The sequence below is a fragment of the Megascapheus bottae genome, chromosome 18, assembly GCF_031878675.1.
Source record: "Megascapheus bottae isolate mThoBot1 chromosome 18, mThoBot2.hap1, whole genome shotgun sequence".
Classification (NCBI taxonomy): Eukaryota; Metazoa; Chordata; class Mammalia; order Rodentia; family Geomyidae; genus Megascapheus; species Megascapheus bottae.
This window is the reverse complement of record NC_143526.1, coordinates 11,785,445-11,802,518: the sequence shown is the minus strand read 5'-3', so window position 1 is coordinate 11,802,518 and position 17,074 is coordinate 11,785,445. Positions and strand designations below refer to the sequence as shown.

General features: G+C 43.3%; 2 protein-coding genes across 3 annotated transcripts in view; one reads left to right on the top strand and one right to left on the bottom strand.

The window, feature by feature from the left end:
• Positions 1–2,199, bottom strand: part of Napb (NSF attachment protein beta) — a 35,719-nt gene extending 33,520 nt beyond the window's left edge. Inside the window, exon 1 of the mRNA XM_090351911.1 lies at positions 2,032–2,199. Coding sequence (XP_090208037.1) covers positions 2,032–2,129 — 98 coding nt within the window. The 5' untranslated portion in view covers positions 2,130–2,199. The remainder of the gene's footprint in view (positions 1–2,031) is intronic.
• A 9,983-nt stretch (positions 2,200–12,182) lies between these two features.
• On the top strand, positions 12,183–16,131 carry LOC150050105 (cystatin-12-like). Of its 2 annotated transcripts, none has more exons than XM_090352764.1 (3): positions 12,183–12,454; positions 14,929–15,039; positions 15,938–16,131. In XM_090352764.1, the coding sequence occupies exons 1-3, from the start codon at positions 12,260–12,262 to the stop codon at positions 16,016–16,018; spliced, it is 387 nt and encodes a 128-aa protein (XP_090208890.1). In that variant the 5' UTR covers positions 12,183–12,259; the 3' UTR covers positions 16,019–16,131. The 2 variants fall into 2 exon arrangements, with proteins under 2 accessions (XP_090208890.1, XP_090208891.1); XM_090352765.1 differs by lacking the exon at positions 15,938–16,131 and adding an exon at positions 13,175–13,244 and having other exon boundaries at positions 14,929–15,011.
• The last annotated feature ends 943 nt before the right edge of the window (positions 16,132–17,074 follow it).

Sequence of the window (17,074 nt, the reverse complement as noted above, 5' to 3'; positions counted from 1 at the left end):
TGTACGGTAGCAATAATCAAAAGATATTTCCTTAAAAGCCAAGATTTCTCGGAATCCTTTCAGGATTATTGCCACAAGATTTGACCTAGTTTTCAAAAAACAAAATGTCCCTTGACCAAAGGACCAGAGCTGTTTTTCTCCCTCTGCCAATTAAGATTTTTCCCAGGATGTATATCCTGATTTGAAATGTAGTGTAACATTAGGATCTCCTCCTAGTATGAATTGCTATGGCTTTAGAATTCATTTGAATGAATTCTGAATGTCCTGTGAATCAGACAGAGGAGTTTCTGTTTGGCATTAGCATTAAATACTAGACAACAGTCCTGGTAACCTTTATAAGTGAAGCAAGGCATATTCTTTGAGCCACATTTCACCTGAGAAGTTTAAAAACCAGCCGTAAGAAATGCCCTCTGTGAGGTTCTTGAAGACAGGGATGCTATCTTTCTACATCTTTGCAGCCTAGACTACCATACACTTTTGAAACTTATTCATAAGCCTTTCCTGGAGTGGTATCTATAAAGCTTTATCATTAAAATATCACATAAGAGAAGGGATATCAATGTATGTGAAGTAATGCACCTTCTATCTGGTGAATATAATGTCACTCTTCTATTAATTACAATAAAAATATATGAAAAATAAATAAATTTAAAAAGTATCACATAATACTTCAGTGTTATAATCTGTAACCAAAAGAATGAACTTCGCAAAACCAGCCAAAGTTCACTCATCAGCTGTGTTTCCTGAACTAAGAGACAGAACTGAATTTGTTCAGCAATAAAATTGTGTCTAGCAATGCAGTGGTTAACTATGTACCACAGCTCCTTGAGGATAAAATGGTGCTCTTGGTGACAGCGGGGGCCCTTCAATTAAAAAAAAATATTGAAATTTCTTTCCTTCTCATCACAAACAGCTGAATCATTCACATAATCAACATCCCCGCCAGCACAATCTGTCCGTGCAGGCTCTGCTTTTTGAGAGCTATGAATTTAAAAAAAAAAAAAAAGAAAGAAAGAAAAAGAAAAGAAATGAAATACCCATTCTGAAACAGTGAGGCAAGACTACAGGACTACAGGAAATTCCCCAAAAGGTGTTAACTTAAAATGTTATCTTCACTGGTGGCACTGGTAATAAACCCACCTTTGGCAGAGGAAAAAAACAAACAAAACAAAACACAATACTGAGGAAATGAATTCCTTTCATCCAGAGAGTATTTACTAAATGTCTACTGGTCGCCAGAGCCCAGGGCCAGAGCCAGGGAGCTATTCCCCAATGGGGAACGGGGACTGTGGCCTGGCACTGAGGTGAGAGCCAGACACCCGGCTGGAATCCCTGGACAGCACCCCTCACCCCTTACCCCGCCACAAGGGTCTCCCGGGGCGCTGTGGGCTCGGTTCCCAGGAAAACCGCAGATCCTACGGAGGAGGCCAAAGGCGACCCTACCAGCAGGACTCAGATCAGCCCTGCCTTAGATCCGGGTGAGGAATCCCTGGATCCTGGCAAAGCCAATGCTGGGGGCAGGCTATGAGGGGGGACTTGGAGGCCTCTGGAGGCGTGTCGTGGCAGACAGCACCCCCCACCCCGGGGCCATTCTGGGGAGTCTTTAGGGGAGTTTGGAGGGAGGTCCAGGGCTCCTCTAAAGCGGTTGGGGGGACGGGGGGAGGTGTTACTCCGGACAGGTGTGGTGAGGGATCTGGAAGGCGCGCGGGGACTGGGGAATCCGAAGCGTTTTGTAAGGGATGCAGAAGAGAATGGGGACCTGCTAGAGTGCGGGGCCCCTAATGGGGTCCCAGGGGCTATTCTGGAGGATCCAGTGCGGGGCGCTGGGAGCCTAAGAAGGTCTCTGGAGGATGCTTGGCGTCCTCAGGCGCAACCTGAGTGATTCAAGGGTGGCCCCGGGGCCTGAGGGACCCCAGGAGGGTACCGGGCACCCCGAGCGTGTGCTGGGGGCCATGCAAGGGCAGCAGCTGGGGTGTGTGGTGGGGGGGGGAGTACGGAGAACCCTCTGGGCACGCACACTGTGACGCTCACCCGAACAGCCCTCGGAGGAAGGAGTGGGAGGCCTTGACTCGTTTCTCGGCCTCCGCCATCAGCTGCACCGCTTCTCGCTCCTTCCCTGCGTTGTCCATTTTTTTTGCCAGGTACTGCTGCCTTCTGCTACCTCCGCCCGTTCGAGGAGCTCTGCGTGCCTTGGCCTTCCCCGTGGGGTAGCGCAGGTGCGGGCGCGCGGCGCCTGCTGGGACTTGTAGTTCGAGAGTCTGTCACAGAAGTTTGAGTACGAGAGGAACCAACTACAACTCCCAGAAGGCCGCTGGGCAGGGCAGGGAGGGATCTGCACTAGCCTAACTCGGTCTCCCCAGAGTCTGGCGTAGGGGGCGTGGCCCTCTATAGGGGTCTTGGGCCAAGGTGAACTTTGGCTTTTAAGTATGTGAAGTTGGTAAATAACTCTTGGTTTGCAACAGAGAGCACCGGAACATGCAGCATTAAGCCATCATTGTTGCATACTGGTACATAGCAATGGACCGATGGGAATGTAACAGATTGGAATGCTCAACCTACATGTAGTCCTTTCTAACAGAATCTAATACAGCCACTGAGAGCAGTTTCATCTACCATGTGATTCCCTCCCCCACTCTCCAAAATAAGGAGCAACAGCTGGTGGGAAGAGCTATTTTTAATCACTTAGGAGCAAAATGTTTAAGAATGCATCATCTCCCCCAATATAAATTCAGAGTCGTTCCCTAGTCTCCCCAAGCTGCAACTTTCTGCCCATCCTCTTTTTAGTTAGAAATGAATTGCATAAGTGCCATGTATACATAATCCACTCTTATTGACTGACTTCTAGTAAATGAATACGACTCATCGACCTATCTTATCCCTTATATAATACTGGACACGGGGTAGATCTCTTAGGACAACATTCTTGTCTGCCAGCAAGTCTTCAAATCTCCTAAGAGAAATATCCATAGATAGAGGTAGTCCTGTGCCAATGATTTCCAGTGGGAATTATTTTTAATACAATGTCTAGACCAATTGTATTTGGCAATGCTGACACAGAGATGATGAAACAAATAGAATCACTTCCAAATGAGAATGCATGACAATTTAAAACTATTAATAAGGACACTGACAAGAAAAGCATCCTTAAGCAAATGAACTTATTTTTAGGGAGTAAGGCAAAAGTGGTCAAACTCCTAGGAAGACAAGTTAGCAAAGCACACGTTAAAGAGTCCATACATTGTAGAACACTTAAGAGAGCTGAAACTTCTGGCCAATTTGCACAGTTCATTTACAATTATTGTGTATATTTGCCTCATTTTGAAAAGCTGATTTGTATTTTTAGCAGTTTGAAGAAAGAAGGGAGGAATTTGGTATTGGAGGTGACAGTAATGCAGGGGAAAAGTGATGAAAAACTGTAAAAAAAAAACTGGACATAAATATTGAAAAGCAGAACAAACTATAACTTAGATCAAATGGACCAACTTAAAAGTCCTAAGTCTATCAAACTTGGTACGATATAGAAATACTTCAGGATGTTAAGAAATACAGATCCCCAGGCAACCAGCATTTGTGTTAGAATCTTCTGGAACTGGGATCTAAGAAGTACACCTTTAAAAAAGAAAAAGAAGCCTTCACCCTTATTCTAAACCGAGAGAGAGAGAGAGAGAGAGAGAGAGAGAGAGAGAGAGAGAGAGAGAGAGAGAGAGAGAGAGAGAGAGAGCGAGCACATGCTAGAATGGACCCCCTCCTCTAAGAGGGTTATATCCTAACGCTTTTGATTTTCTACCAGTCCACTCCAAAGAGAGAGAAAAATCTTCCAACCACAGCTGCTGCGTACAGAAGTGTATAGAGACAGGATAAGAGGAGGAAGTAAGGAAGAAAGCCAAAACCCTACAGAATAATGACTGACTATATTGAGAGATGAAAGCTCAGGAGTGAAAATAAGGAGAATGACTCACTAGTATGGGCCAGGGATGAAATAAAAGCATTTCTGATAGGAACTGTCTTACAGAAGATGCAGGGATAATTTTACCTACATTATGTATTACCTACATCTCTAAGATGGCCAAATGGTTTAAACATTTAAAGTCAACACTATTAAATAAAATTAAATGTCTATTTCTTAGTCACAGCAGCCATACTTCAGATGTTCAATAGCTACACCTAGCTAGTGCTTATGTTATAGAAATATACAGATGTAAGACAATCCTATCATTGCATAGAGTCCTCATGGATGACATTGAACTATATTCACCACAGATAATAGTTGGCCTTGCATTACTATGATGGAATGCTTAGGGAAATTTACCTATAATAACTGGCTTCTCAGGAGCTCTGAGCACTTATTAAGAGGGAAATAATCCCCAGCATTTTTTGAGTGGCCCAGGAGTGGTACAACCTGCATCCTGAAATATAGGTCAAGCAGATTGCTAACCTTTCTTTCTCTAAAAGAAAATCCGGAGGGTCCATGGGCACCCAAACCAAGCAGTACATCAGAGTCTAGACTATCAGAGAGACAGGCACAAAGGCAGGGCTGAAGCTGTAGGAGAATCCTCAGATTTCAGATAGGCAGAATTAGAAAATGACCTAAGTGATAAGAAGGTGTGGCCCTCTACATGGTTTCCTAGAAGGGGGTAGATAGAGTGCCAGATAGAGTGGGATCACCTTTTTTATAACCTGCTCTCAAAAGTAGTAGAGCATCACTTACCACAAGGAAATAGGTAAGGCTCATTCATTCAAGGGGAAGGGTGTCATGTCTTGATGGGAAAATCTCAACAGATTTGAAGACAGTTTGTAACCCCCACTCATGTTAGGTTTAGACATGATTCCACACTCTGGTCCACTCTGATTACACTGATCAAGTTGTGATGCTAGAGGCTCCAGGCAGAGGATCAGCCCTGCCTCAAATAGTCCTGAAGCTGCGAGGGGCCCGCCTAGGATTTCAGCTGTGCTCTTTGAGGACTTCCCAGCCTCAAGTCTTCCTGCAAGGGTAAGAGTGGCTCAGAGGCACTGGACAGGGATAAGTCCACTAATAAAACAATGGACTCTACCTTAGAAGGTAAGGGCCAGTGGAGACATTTCCAGAAATCTCTTCACTAAAATCAATAAGCAATGCATTAATGAAAACAAATATCCTCCATTCCTGTGGATAAAGTTGAGGAACTTTAGGGCCAGAATTTAAGCGCTCTATTGATGTAAGGAGACTGGGTCTAAACAATATGCCTTGAAGCAATATGCCTTATCCTTACAGCCAACTTGGTGCCTTTCTGGGTGGAGGGGGCTTTCCACACAGCTCTGAAAATCTCTAGAATAGAGGACATTCTTTGGATTACGAATGTGTCTGTCTCGAGTTGTTAAGCTTTAGGAAAATCTTACATCCCTTACTTACCCTTGATTTCCCCTGATTGTTTCCTCAGATGGTGTTGTTCATCAATATTTAACACCTTTACTAGGCTTAACTGTCCTTGTCTTATTTTCTTTGTGTAATACTTGTTAGGATAAATTCTTCACACCTTATGTGGCTTTGGCCTATATAAACTTTGTGCTAGCTGCATTCGGGGCTTGCTGGTATTTGAGACAAGAGTCTACCAGCAGTTTCATCGGGTTTCCAATGAAGACTCTCAATTTGGCACCTCTTAACTGGTAGCTTCACTGTGTCTCATGACTGAGTTCCCTTACAGCACTACTTACAGTAATTCTTTTCAACTTCCTTATGGACTTGCTAGACCCAAGAATATTTGAACTTTTCCTTTTAGCAATTCTGCAATTTGAATTCAAGACCTGTACTTGATAGGCATGTGCTCTACCATTTGAGTCATGCCCTAGCCTCTGGAAACTCAAGAACATATGATTAGTAAATTTCAGAGAAATTATTAGCTATTTTTTTTCATTGGAGACTGTCTTGAACTCACTATCTGACTCTTTATGCTTATTGGCACGCTCCCTCCTCCTTGCACCTCCTATTCATAAATTCCTTATCTATAAATTCACTTACATGCAAAGATGTATTTGTAATCCTCAGATCAACACTTGTGCTTTCATAGTCCCCATTCATAAATTCCAGCTAGGGTAGAAGACAGTGAAACAGGCCTTATTGGTTTAGTTTTCTTAGTGTTAACAAGTGTCCCTTTCACAGCTTGTGTAGTGCCATGTGTTGCATTTTTGTGATTTTATAATAGGTGCTTTCCTGGATCTCTGACAGATTATGTACTGCCCAGACTCTATAATCACATGAACCACTCTGTCATAATATATCGTTTCATATATGCCCAACAGCGTACACAAAGAGATATTATATTTCTACTAATCTGTGACTCTGAAAAACCCTAGTACACTTATTCTATGTTTCCTTCTACCCTAGGACACAAGCCAATAGGAGCTTCATCAATGGGGCTCCTGTGACCTGTGATTCATCCTTGTGTTTGGCCAGTGAGGTGAGTGCTTATTGGAAGGTGAATGAGGTTACAGCACTTGATCCCAGGGCTCTCCACAAAGTAGCCAGCTGATGTTCTCTGACTCTTCTAGATTATTCCTGTTCTCATCCTTCAGGCTTTGGATTACAAGCATATCTTCTCTTAGTTTCAGACAACTGCTTTGTTCCCTAAGCTCCAGGGTTCCTTTACACCTTTCTACTATATAGACATCCTATATTATATAGACAGACTACGTCTTTCTAAGTTTTTCCATTGCTGTGTGCCTCTGTTCCTGGTGAAGCTCCTGACTTACCTGATACCAAATGCATTGTATGACCAGTACGACTTTAAAACCCAAACCAGGGCAGAACAGTATGGGAAAGGACAGCCTTATGCCCTTCATACAGACTATAGGTGCAAAAGGTCTGAAATAGACATTAGCAAACACTAATATGGATTATGGACACAAATAAGTAGTGACAAACTTCAAAATGTTTGGAAACGAACACAGGAAATTAGCTTTGTTGAAACATTTGCATAGATCTATGACCCTGAGTTCCTAAATAAGACATCAGAAATATAAACCAGAAAAGAGAGAAACAAATCAATGTATCCATTCCATTATGGTTAAAATTTTCTTTTTACCAGTGTGCCATAAATAAAATAAGACAAACCACCATCCAGAAAGATATTTGAGTCACATATGCCCAAATCAAAATAAGAAAAAAAGATCAAAAACAGAGAAATCTTATGAAAAAAACCAGCATAATACAAATAACCGCACAGAAAAATGGGCAAAGGCCTTGAACTTTCACATTTAGAGAATGCTAGTAAATACTCAGCCTTCTTTCACTTTTGCCGCCCATTGCTTTTGTGAGATGATCATCTCCTCACAGAAAGATGGAAAGATGGTGGCAGGAAGCAAAAGCCACTTCCATTTTATTTGCTTTCATGGGGCAAGGGGTCTGATGGAACCACTCAGAGCCTGTCTTCTCACCATTTGGAAGTAAATATTAAACCACAGTCAGGGGCCGGGAGTTTGGCCTAGTGGTAGAGTGCTTGCCTAGCATGCACGAGGACCTGGGTTCGATTCCTTGGTACCCCACGTACATAGCAAAAGGCTGGAAGTGGTGCTGAGGCTCAAGTGGTAGAGTGCTAGCCTTGAGAAACTCCAAGGACAGTGCTCAAGCCCTGAGCCCAAGCCCAGGACTGGCAAAAAAAAAAAAAAACACAGTCAATTATGATCACCTTACTATATTATAAACCAGTATAACTTATTGTTCCTACTCATCTAAATTATTCTTTTCTTTCCTTTTTTTCTTTTTCTGACACTGGTGTTTGAACTCAAGGCTTCATACTTGCTTGGCTTGCTTACTCATGTCTTGTGTTTTTCCCACCCCAGGGATCCTCAGGGAGAAACACTGTAGACCTAGGAGACGCTTTCTGAGCCTTGTGATTTCTCAGGTTTCTTTGTCTGGAAAAGGAAATGTATGCTAAGCCCCTTGTGACAATGCCAACTCGAGCCATCTGTGGCACCACCTTGTCCCATCAGCATTCTGTATGCCTGCTGCTGGCCTGATCTGCAGCACCACAGGGCATTTCCAGTCAAGGTCAGCCATGTCTGTCTGCAGCAGCTCTAGGAATAAGGACTTGGGGCTGCAGAGAAGGCTGCCATGGATGGTCTGAGTGCTACAGCTACATGTGGGATAATCAAGCAAGTCTCAGACTACAATTGCACCTTCCAGGACCTCCTTCTAGGGGTGCTTGGCAGTAGGATGAGTCTCAATAGATTTGCTTCCTGTACGGGATATAGTCAGTTCAGTAGCCAGTCAAGAGCAGAATAATTAAGGGCAAAAGAACTTATCAAGACTACTGTATTAAATGAAAAAAAAATAAAGGCTAGAGGGAGAAAGCAAATAAGATTAACTCTTGTCATTTGCGAACATTGGTTTGTGTGTATGGTGGGTAGGGGGGTGGCGTAAGTTGTTACATTGTGACCCTTCTCCAAGTCCAGATACCATGGCTATCAGTAAAAAACAGTCTATCAGCATCCATGGGAATCGTTCCAGGACTCCCTGAAGATAGTAAAATATGCAGACGCTTCAAATCCTTTGTAATTTGCATAAATCCTTTGGGCATCCTCTCATATACTTTAGATCATCTCTCGATACTTTATTTTTATTTTTCAAAAAAGTTTTAAAATACTTAATGCAATATAAATACTATATAAGTAGTAGTCATTTGGTATTATTTAGGGAATAATAATAAAAAACAAGAAAAATACATACTTGGCACAGACTCAGTTATTTTTCATATATTGTCTATTTGAGTTGGTTAGATCTATAGATGCAGAAGTCACAGCCAAAAGAGTCCATTTTACTGTTAGAATGGATGGCAACAGCTGTGGAAATAGCATGAAGCCAGGGTATTTCCCCTCCCTCTCCCCTCCCTCCCTCCCCTTTCTCCCTCCCCTTTTCTTATTCATTTTCATGAAATATGGCAATAGAAATATTATAGAGAAAGGAAAAGCTGTTTGAAAGCGTTTACTTATTGGTCCAGTCTCCTCTCGAGGTCAGGTAGTAAATTATGTAAGTTAGAGAAGAGACAATGTTACGTCTTAGATTTGGGGGGGGGGGAATAATTGACTAGGGGAAAATACGTCTATCTAGAGAGAAGGACAAACATCCGAACCACAGAAACAGCAAGAGGAGAGGGCATGGGGGATGGGCCAGGCAGTTAGTGTGACATATAGAAGGCTGTGTAGACATTTTTAGGAGTTGTCTCAGTTATGCACACTTACCACAAGATGGTGGTACTCTCATTCAACTTGTGCTCTTGGATCAATTTTTCCAGGATAAAGCTGAAGCCCTAGAGCTGTGAAATCAATCCCCTATTGTTAGGAGATAGCTGTTAAAGAGCTATCTCCTATGTTTATGGGTCTGGGAGTTCGGCCTAGTGGTAGAGTGCTTACCTAGCATGCACGAAGGCCGGGGTTTGATTCCTAGGTACCACATACATAGGAAAAAAAAAGCCAGAAGTGGCTCAAATGGTAGAGTTCTAGCCTTGAGAAAGCCCAAGGACAGTGCTCAGGCCCTGAGCTCAAGGCCCAGGACTGGCAAAAAAAAAAAGAATAGTTTATGAGATATTGAGGCATGGTTCATGTGGTAGAGGGCTTTGCTTATCTGCAGAATGAGAATTTAGCAAAGTGCCATCATTTAGAAATTCATAAAAATATTCGCAGCTACTATGACCAGTCTTTATTCTTAGCATTCAAAGCTAACAGTAAGAAGACATGCCACATACTGGGATGTTAGTTCAAGGTATGGTCAGTGCTAGTTTTTTTCCCTACATGCAGCCTGTTGGCACTTGGTCAGTGTGACAATGTCTGCCTAGCACAGCTCTACAGGTTGCCAATATACAGGCAGAGGTTTATCTGGTCAGGAACCAGCTTACACTTCCATACAAATAGACACACCTGTACACTCTTACCTGCACACTCTTGCATGAATTCACACGCACTGACTACATAGGAAATGCTTCAGAACAATTTCCACTGGGACCAGCCACCTAAATTCCCTGTACTTCCAATTCAGGGGCCAGGCTCCCAAAAGGTGGCCTTCTACAGAGAGAGACCAGGCCAAGGGGAAGGGGCAGGCAAGTTATAGGAGGCTCTGCCTCATGGTCAGTGAGGCTGTTGGGAAAGCCTAGAAGGAAACCTAAGATGCTAGTAGGAGAAATTTAATCACTTTTCTCAGTAACTGACAGCTCTCCAGAGTAAAAATCACAAGAGATATATACAACTGGAAAAGCCTATTAAATAATTTTGAATTTCCTTTACACAGAGCTTTAACTCAATCACTTTAGTACATGCCTTCCTTTCTGAACCTATGTAAGATTTATCAAAACTGAACATCTTCTGATTCATACAACAAGTTTTCATGGATTTCAGAGAACTACCACCACACATTGTTTTTCTGGCCACAGTGAATTTAGGCAGAAATTAAGGAGAGAAAAGTATAAAAATTTTGCCATATAAGTCTAAGATTAGGATGATATCTCTGTGTATGTATATATCTATGCATATGTGTCTATATGCACATAAAAATTAAAACATTATGAATAACAATCATGTGTTGAAACAGGGCTTCAAGAAGCAAACTGTGGATGCAGAAATGTATATTCTGACCTCAATTTCTATCTCCAAAACCAAACAACTTCTATCTGAACCTAGATGAAATAAGAGGGAATTTTACTAGACATGTATAAAAAGACAAAGAAAGAGCAGAGGTGGATAGAAAGAATCAGGGAATGCAATGGCCAGTTCTTTGGAGGTCATAACTGTTGACCCTTAGAAGAGATCTAGAATTGAAAACAGTTCTGTTTTCACTGCTGTTCATACGAGCAATGCACAAAGAGACTCCTTGTAGATGTAGCATACCTTAGGCTGAGGTATGACAGTCAACCTGCTACCAGGAATGGTGAAGATAAAGAATGGGGAGCTTGTAATTTCTTGGGTAGCAAGAAGAAAGGGGCTCACAGATACGTTGAAGTGTATGTGATAGCACAAAGATTCCCTGTAGTCCTCAAGTCCACATGCTTCCATTTTCCCCTATTGCAAAGCTTCAGAACAGTGTTCAAAATTGTGTTGACCATTCTGTCCATATTTACATCTCTCTCTCTCTCTCTTTTTTTGTCAGTTCTGGAGCTTGAATTCAGGGCCTGAGCAGTCTCCTTGGGCTTTATCAAGGCTAGCACTCTACCACTTGAGCCACCACACTACTTTCAGCTTTTTCTGTGTATGTGGTACTGTGAAATCGAACCGATGGCTTTGTGCATGCTAGGCAAGCACACTACCATTAGACCTCCCTCCCGGCCCCATATCCCCATCTCTTGTATCAGCTCCATTTCTGCCCTTACAACCAGTCCTCAAGGCTGTGGCCAGATCTTGGGTCCCTTTGTGGAGTCAACCAAGTTCAATTGTTCCAGTACCCCAAGGAGAGAAAATGGTTCCAATATCAGCATCTTTCCCTGACATCAGCTGCCTGCAGGCTTTCCCAGCATGCTCAACCTTTGTGTTTACTTTCCAGCAAGTATCCCAAGAGGGAGGTAGAGTATGGGTCAGATCACCATTGAGGGCTATGGCACTGCCATAGTAAGGATAGGACAAGGATGCATGTCCAGCTCCTTTCCTCTTCTTTTCATGGCTACCTTCCACAACCTTCTCTGCAGAGCTACTGCCTCACACTCTGCGTCCCTCTGGCTCATTCTTGCCATTGAACACAGCCTGCCCAAATCTCAAGGAAAGAAAAAGAGTTGAAAAATTGGCCAGCGGGATGCAGAGGTAGTGGAGGGAGCATTATCCAATTCTCATGCTGGCTTCTCACTCTGTGACCTCCTGGGGCTTCCTGAGAAAAGAGTATGGGCTACAACCAAAGTAACTCATTCCCCACCCCCACCTTTGCTCTTGGAAGTTCCCATGGCTCTTGCCAGTCATAGGATTCAGGGTTATGAGAGCAAGCCCGAGGGCTGAAACTTCCTACTCATTCTTATAGGAGAGTGCATGAGGCTGCAGCAGGCAGCTCCAGAGATAGGTGGGCAGTGGAGATGTTGCCTTAAAGCCTGTGAGTCCATGGCTGTCACCAGGGGGCAGAATATGTAATGTCCTGCTCTGCTTTCTACTTGGGAAAGATGGGAGGGGTAAGGCAGGGGAGTTGAGATAAGGCCCTGGACAGAAGGGCTGGCCAAAGGGACTCTAGTGAGCAGGTTCATGTGGGGTTCAGAGCTAGGCGGGTGTTACCCACAGCAGCAGCTGTCCCTAGCCTTTAGTGTGAACTGTAAGGACAGCCATGTTTCGGAAGGTATTCCAGCTGGTGGGGCTCGTAGTGTTGGCAACCCATGTCTGCAGTTACCAGTTTAATAACATCGACAGAAACATGAAGTATTTTGCCATTTCCGTGGAGTATGTGGTGCATAAGTTCAATGAAGAGCAGGATGACGAATTTGCCTACAAGTTTCTGAAAGTCTGGAGAAGCCAACACCAGGTGAGTGATCAAATAGCCCTTGGGGGTATCCATATTTTAAAGCTAGTAGAGCTGGGACAGTCTTGGGTGTCCAAGAAAGAGCAAGTGAGTTTTTATTTTGGTGTTAAAACCAGTAATAGCAACCATTTTTAAAAATAAAAAAAACCCCTGTTACTAGAGGAGCTTCCACTTGATTATTTTAATGAACGTGGGTCCTGAAAAGCAGGCAGAAGGAAGGAAGGCTTACAGAAAGAAAGACTCTGCATCTGAACATGGCCTTGGCATGAAGGAGGAACAAGATCTGCTATTTCCTCATGCCAGAAATCAGCGGAGAAAAGAAACTGTCCTCATGAGTTGCTCTGTTGGTAGAAGAAGAGAGATAAAATAGCTCCAAATCCATGAATGGAATAGTGGGGAATGGATGGTATGAAGGTCGATGCAGTAATTCAGAGGCACAGGAGGCGAGGAAGGTTAGAAGGTGGTAGCTCCTTGGGTGGGTGCCTTCTCCAATGGGCATACCACATGGAGGTTTGGAGAACAGAAGTGAAGGCACTAAAAGAATCTTGGACTAGGATAAGCCAAATGTACTCAGGGAAAGAGGTGCTGAGGCAGAGGTATGGTGGGGGGAGATGAAGGCTAAGGATTTGGGGATGCAACGCTTACAATGCCAGGAAAGCATCGTATGGTGTTTCTCATATGAACTGATAAACACTCCTTTGGATGTTTCCTCAATGTCAGTAGCCAAAATTGACAGGCCTGGACAGACCTGAGACCAACAGCCCAGGAACAATAGTGCCCTCGTCACTGGCAGGTGGGCATTGGGGAAGATGTGAATGAGTGTATGGTTGGTGTGTCAAGCATGGGAGGATATCATTATTACCTGAGTGAATTCCTGAGCCCCTAATTGAATGGGATTTTTTTTAAACAATTTCTGAGTCGGTCCATGAGAGATATGGCCCCAATCTGGGAGCATACCCTAGCTGGTTTTTTTCTCCATGCTTGGGGATTTTCTCAGTTTTCATGGATCTCTATGAAATGAAATAACTTCTTTTGTGTGTGTCTATGTGCTGGTCCTGGGGCTTGAACTCAGGGCTCCGGCACTGTCTCTGAGCTATTTTGCTCCAGGTTCTTGAGCCACAGCTTTACTTCTGACTTTTTAATAATTAACTAAAATAAGAGTATCTCGGACTGTCCAGCCTAGATTGACTTTAAACCATAGTCTTCAGATCTACACCTCCTGAGTAGCTAGGATGACAGACTTGAGAAAATAACTTTTAAAGACTAGTGGAGAGGATATGGTGGTAGAATGCCTGCCTAGGAATTGCAAGATCATAACTACAAGTTCTAGTAACTGCCAAAAAAGAATTTCTAATAATGTTTTTAGGATCCTAATAAACATTCAGAATAGCACAGGACACATAATATTCACCTCACTGAGTGTTTACAAGACCAAATTTCTGTGCCCATAGTGCTGAGCGAAAGAAGTGAAAGACAACTTCCTATCTTTAAGAAGCCCTCTTGGTTTTTGTGTGTTAACTTACATAATGGATTTCTGTGCCAGACAAAGGAAGCCATTCAGCAGAAAGCAATACAATATCTCACCCCCTTATAACAATTGTCATATCAGTTATATTGTTAGAAGTGGTTGTGCTGTAGTTCTTTGCTGTGTAGGACTCTCTCTCTCTGTGTGTGTGTGTGTGTGTGTGTGTGTGTGTGTGTGTGTGTGTGTGTGTGCGCGCGCGCGCGCGCATGTGCCAGTTCTGGGGCTTGAACTCAGGACCTAGGTTGCTATTCCTGAGCTTCTGCTTTGCTCGAGGCTAGTACTCTGAGTGACAGCTTCACTTCTGGTGTTTTTTTGAGGGGTTGGATAGGTTTTCCTGCCCAGGCTGATTTCAAACCAAGATTCTCATAGCTCAGCCTCCTGAGTAGCTAGGAATACAGGCATGAGCCACTGGTGTCCAACTGTGTATGTTGTTTTTTTTTAAATTTATTTTTTATTGTAATTAATAAAAGGGTTACATGATATTTGCCAGATAGAAGATGCATTAATTCACATATATTGATACCCTTTCACATGTCTTGGTCCCCATTACCCTCCCCCCCCACCCCTATGTTGTGTTTTTGTTTTTAGAAAAGTTCTCCAATGATTGAGGCTAGCTTAAAACTTTCTCTATAGCCCAGGTTGGCCTCAAACTCAAGATCCCATGCTTCAACCTCTGAGTGCTGATATTATAGGTATAGAGATAATAAATGAAAATGATAGGTATACCTGCATTGATATACATAAGTACCTTTGTATTCTTTTACTTTTTTCTACTTGGTTCTGTATAAGAATATTGCATAACAACTTATAAAACATTATAGGTATAGAGAAAATAAATGAAAACGATAGGTATCTCTATTGATACACATAAGTACCTTTGTATTATTTTACTTTTTTCTATTTGGTTCTGTATAAAAATATTGCATAGTAACTTGTAAAATTTCTCTTAAAGAGGTGGACTTGGATATTTTTAGTAGACTTGGAGCTGGGCCGTACAATTTGCAAGAAATACGAGGAAGACATCGATAGCTGTCCATTGCAACATGGCTCAGGAGCGAGACAGGTTTGAGAATAAAATCAGTTTCACAGTATATCACAAGTCTTTGGGAATGAACATGAGGTATTAAGGAAGGTCTGAGGACAGGTTTGGGAAATACGTTGAGGGCTAATCCTGGGTGGAATGAGGGTGCATTACCTCTGTCCAACCAGGTTTCATTGATCTCCCCACCAGAGGCATGGGCAACTAGAAAACGCTCATGTGGCCTTCATCTGCAAATGGAGCCCTCCCTTAGGTCCCAGTCCCCTAACCTTCTGAGACCCTAGAAGCCCTTCCTTCACTTACACCCTTGGGGGATTATGCCTTGGTCCCATTCATTGGCTCAGTCTGCCTCTCCCTTTAGTTTCTGTGCCATAAGGATGATTCCTAGAGAGCCTGAGTTCTGATATGCGCATTTTATGGGTGACATGTGATGTTTAGGATTTCAGAACTTGGAGTGGTTCTCTGTCAAGGTGGGGAGGGGAGGCTGTTCATGGATAATCTCACTCCCCACCCAATAGCTATGGGGGCGGCCTCCTTTGGGGTTGCTTTGGTGCTGTTTGGTGGATGATACCTGGCAAGGGCATCTCTGTGGGACCCCTCAGACCCTTAGGGTGGGAACATATTATTCAGTCTCATCTATTCTGGGAAGGCTACGAGTGGACAGGATGTCATGGGAGAGGTGAGGAACTCAGTCAGGAGGGAGGGAGGGAGGATTCAGAAATCTCCACATTTTGTCATGGGGAAGCCCTTTGCTGTATCTATAAGGACTGCCCTCAGGTGACTGACCTTGCTTTGGCGTTCTTTTTGATTTTAATGTTTATTTTGACTCAAGATATCATTCAAGTGATTCTGTATCAAATACTGATAATATCAATGCACATTATAGTTTTCAAATTTATGTGTTGCTATTATTTCTTTTCAGGTTCGCTGCATTTATATTGTGGAGTCTCTAATCTGGATTACCCAGTTCAAAGTTATGAACAGCACCTGCATACATACATAGGTGACATGGGGCCTTGGGTCACCCACAGCAGAATCTCCCCCGCCCCCTGGATTAGGACAGTCTGTAAAACAAGGTCTGTGTAGCACCAGCACAATTAAAGGCATCTCACAGCATCTTCCGTGTCCCTGAGCCATTTTGAGCTATTCCTGTTTTTTTTTTATTTGTCATAAATGTCACCATCAATGATAAGCAAGAGGTGGTTTATTGTTATTATTAGTTGACCTTGCCTCTGGGTGCAGGGTGCCTAGTTAGTAAACTTTGTGAAGCATCTGATCTTTCATGTGATGATCTCCTTCATTTGTTCTTTTGCTGTTTCTGTCATTCTCCAGTTCTCTGTAACTTTCACTCATGCACTCAGAAAGAATGTCTAATAATTTTTAAGACAGTGGTAGCCTGAATCGTTGGTGCTCCCATCTCAAGGGCAAGGCATTTAATGCTTGGCCCTTCTGCAAAGGCACGAACCCAGACCCAGGTCTGGGAAAGGAGGAGGGTAACTGGAGGCTTTATCTTTATGGACACTGCATGTTGCCCGACCGAAGAAAGGCATCCTCTCCAGGAACGAGAGCTCAAGAGACAATGGTTCTCATCTCTATGTCCCCACCTTCTCCTTGCTGACTGTGCTCCATATCTGGGGCCCCTCCTGGCTTTTACAGCTGTCAGCAGTATTCCTAGTTCCCGAAAGAGGTGCCATAGTGTCAGATCTCCACCCTGAGGAACAAGTCTTTCTCATCAGAACTTGGTGGGGAGAAGCTTTGGCAGGGTAGAGAGACAGGATAATGGAAATGAGGTGGCCAGGAATATGGCAGAGAGGCACTGGACATGATATTTGGAAGAGCCCTCTTTCCTCCTCCATCCTTGGTCTCTGTGGATTCAGGTGACCCTGGACAAAAAGTTGGCCCCCTTTCCTGGATAATATGTGCCCATGATGTTTTCATAGTGTTGGTGGGACAAGATTAATAGAGGTAGGCCTGGATGGATTCTTTGACCTGTGTGTGTAGGGTTTGTAATACACCTGCACTGATAGTGGCATGCTTATATTTCCACGTGCAGATGTGT

Coding starts and splice junctions, on each gene's coding strand:
- LOC150050105 (XM_090352764.1), top strand. CDS start 12,260: ATGTTTCGGAAGGTATTCCAGCTGGTGGGGCTCGTAGTGTTGGCAACC. Junction 12,455..14,928: donor TCTGGAGAAGCCAACACCAG/GTGAGTGATCAA, acceptor TTTCTCTTAAAG/AGGTGGACTTGGATATTTTT. Junction 15,040..15,937: donor ATGGCTCAGGAGCGAGACAG/GTTTGAGAATAA, acceptor ATTTCTTTTCAG/GTTCGCTGCATTTATATTGT.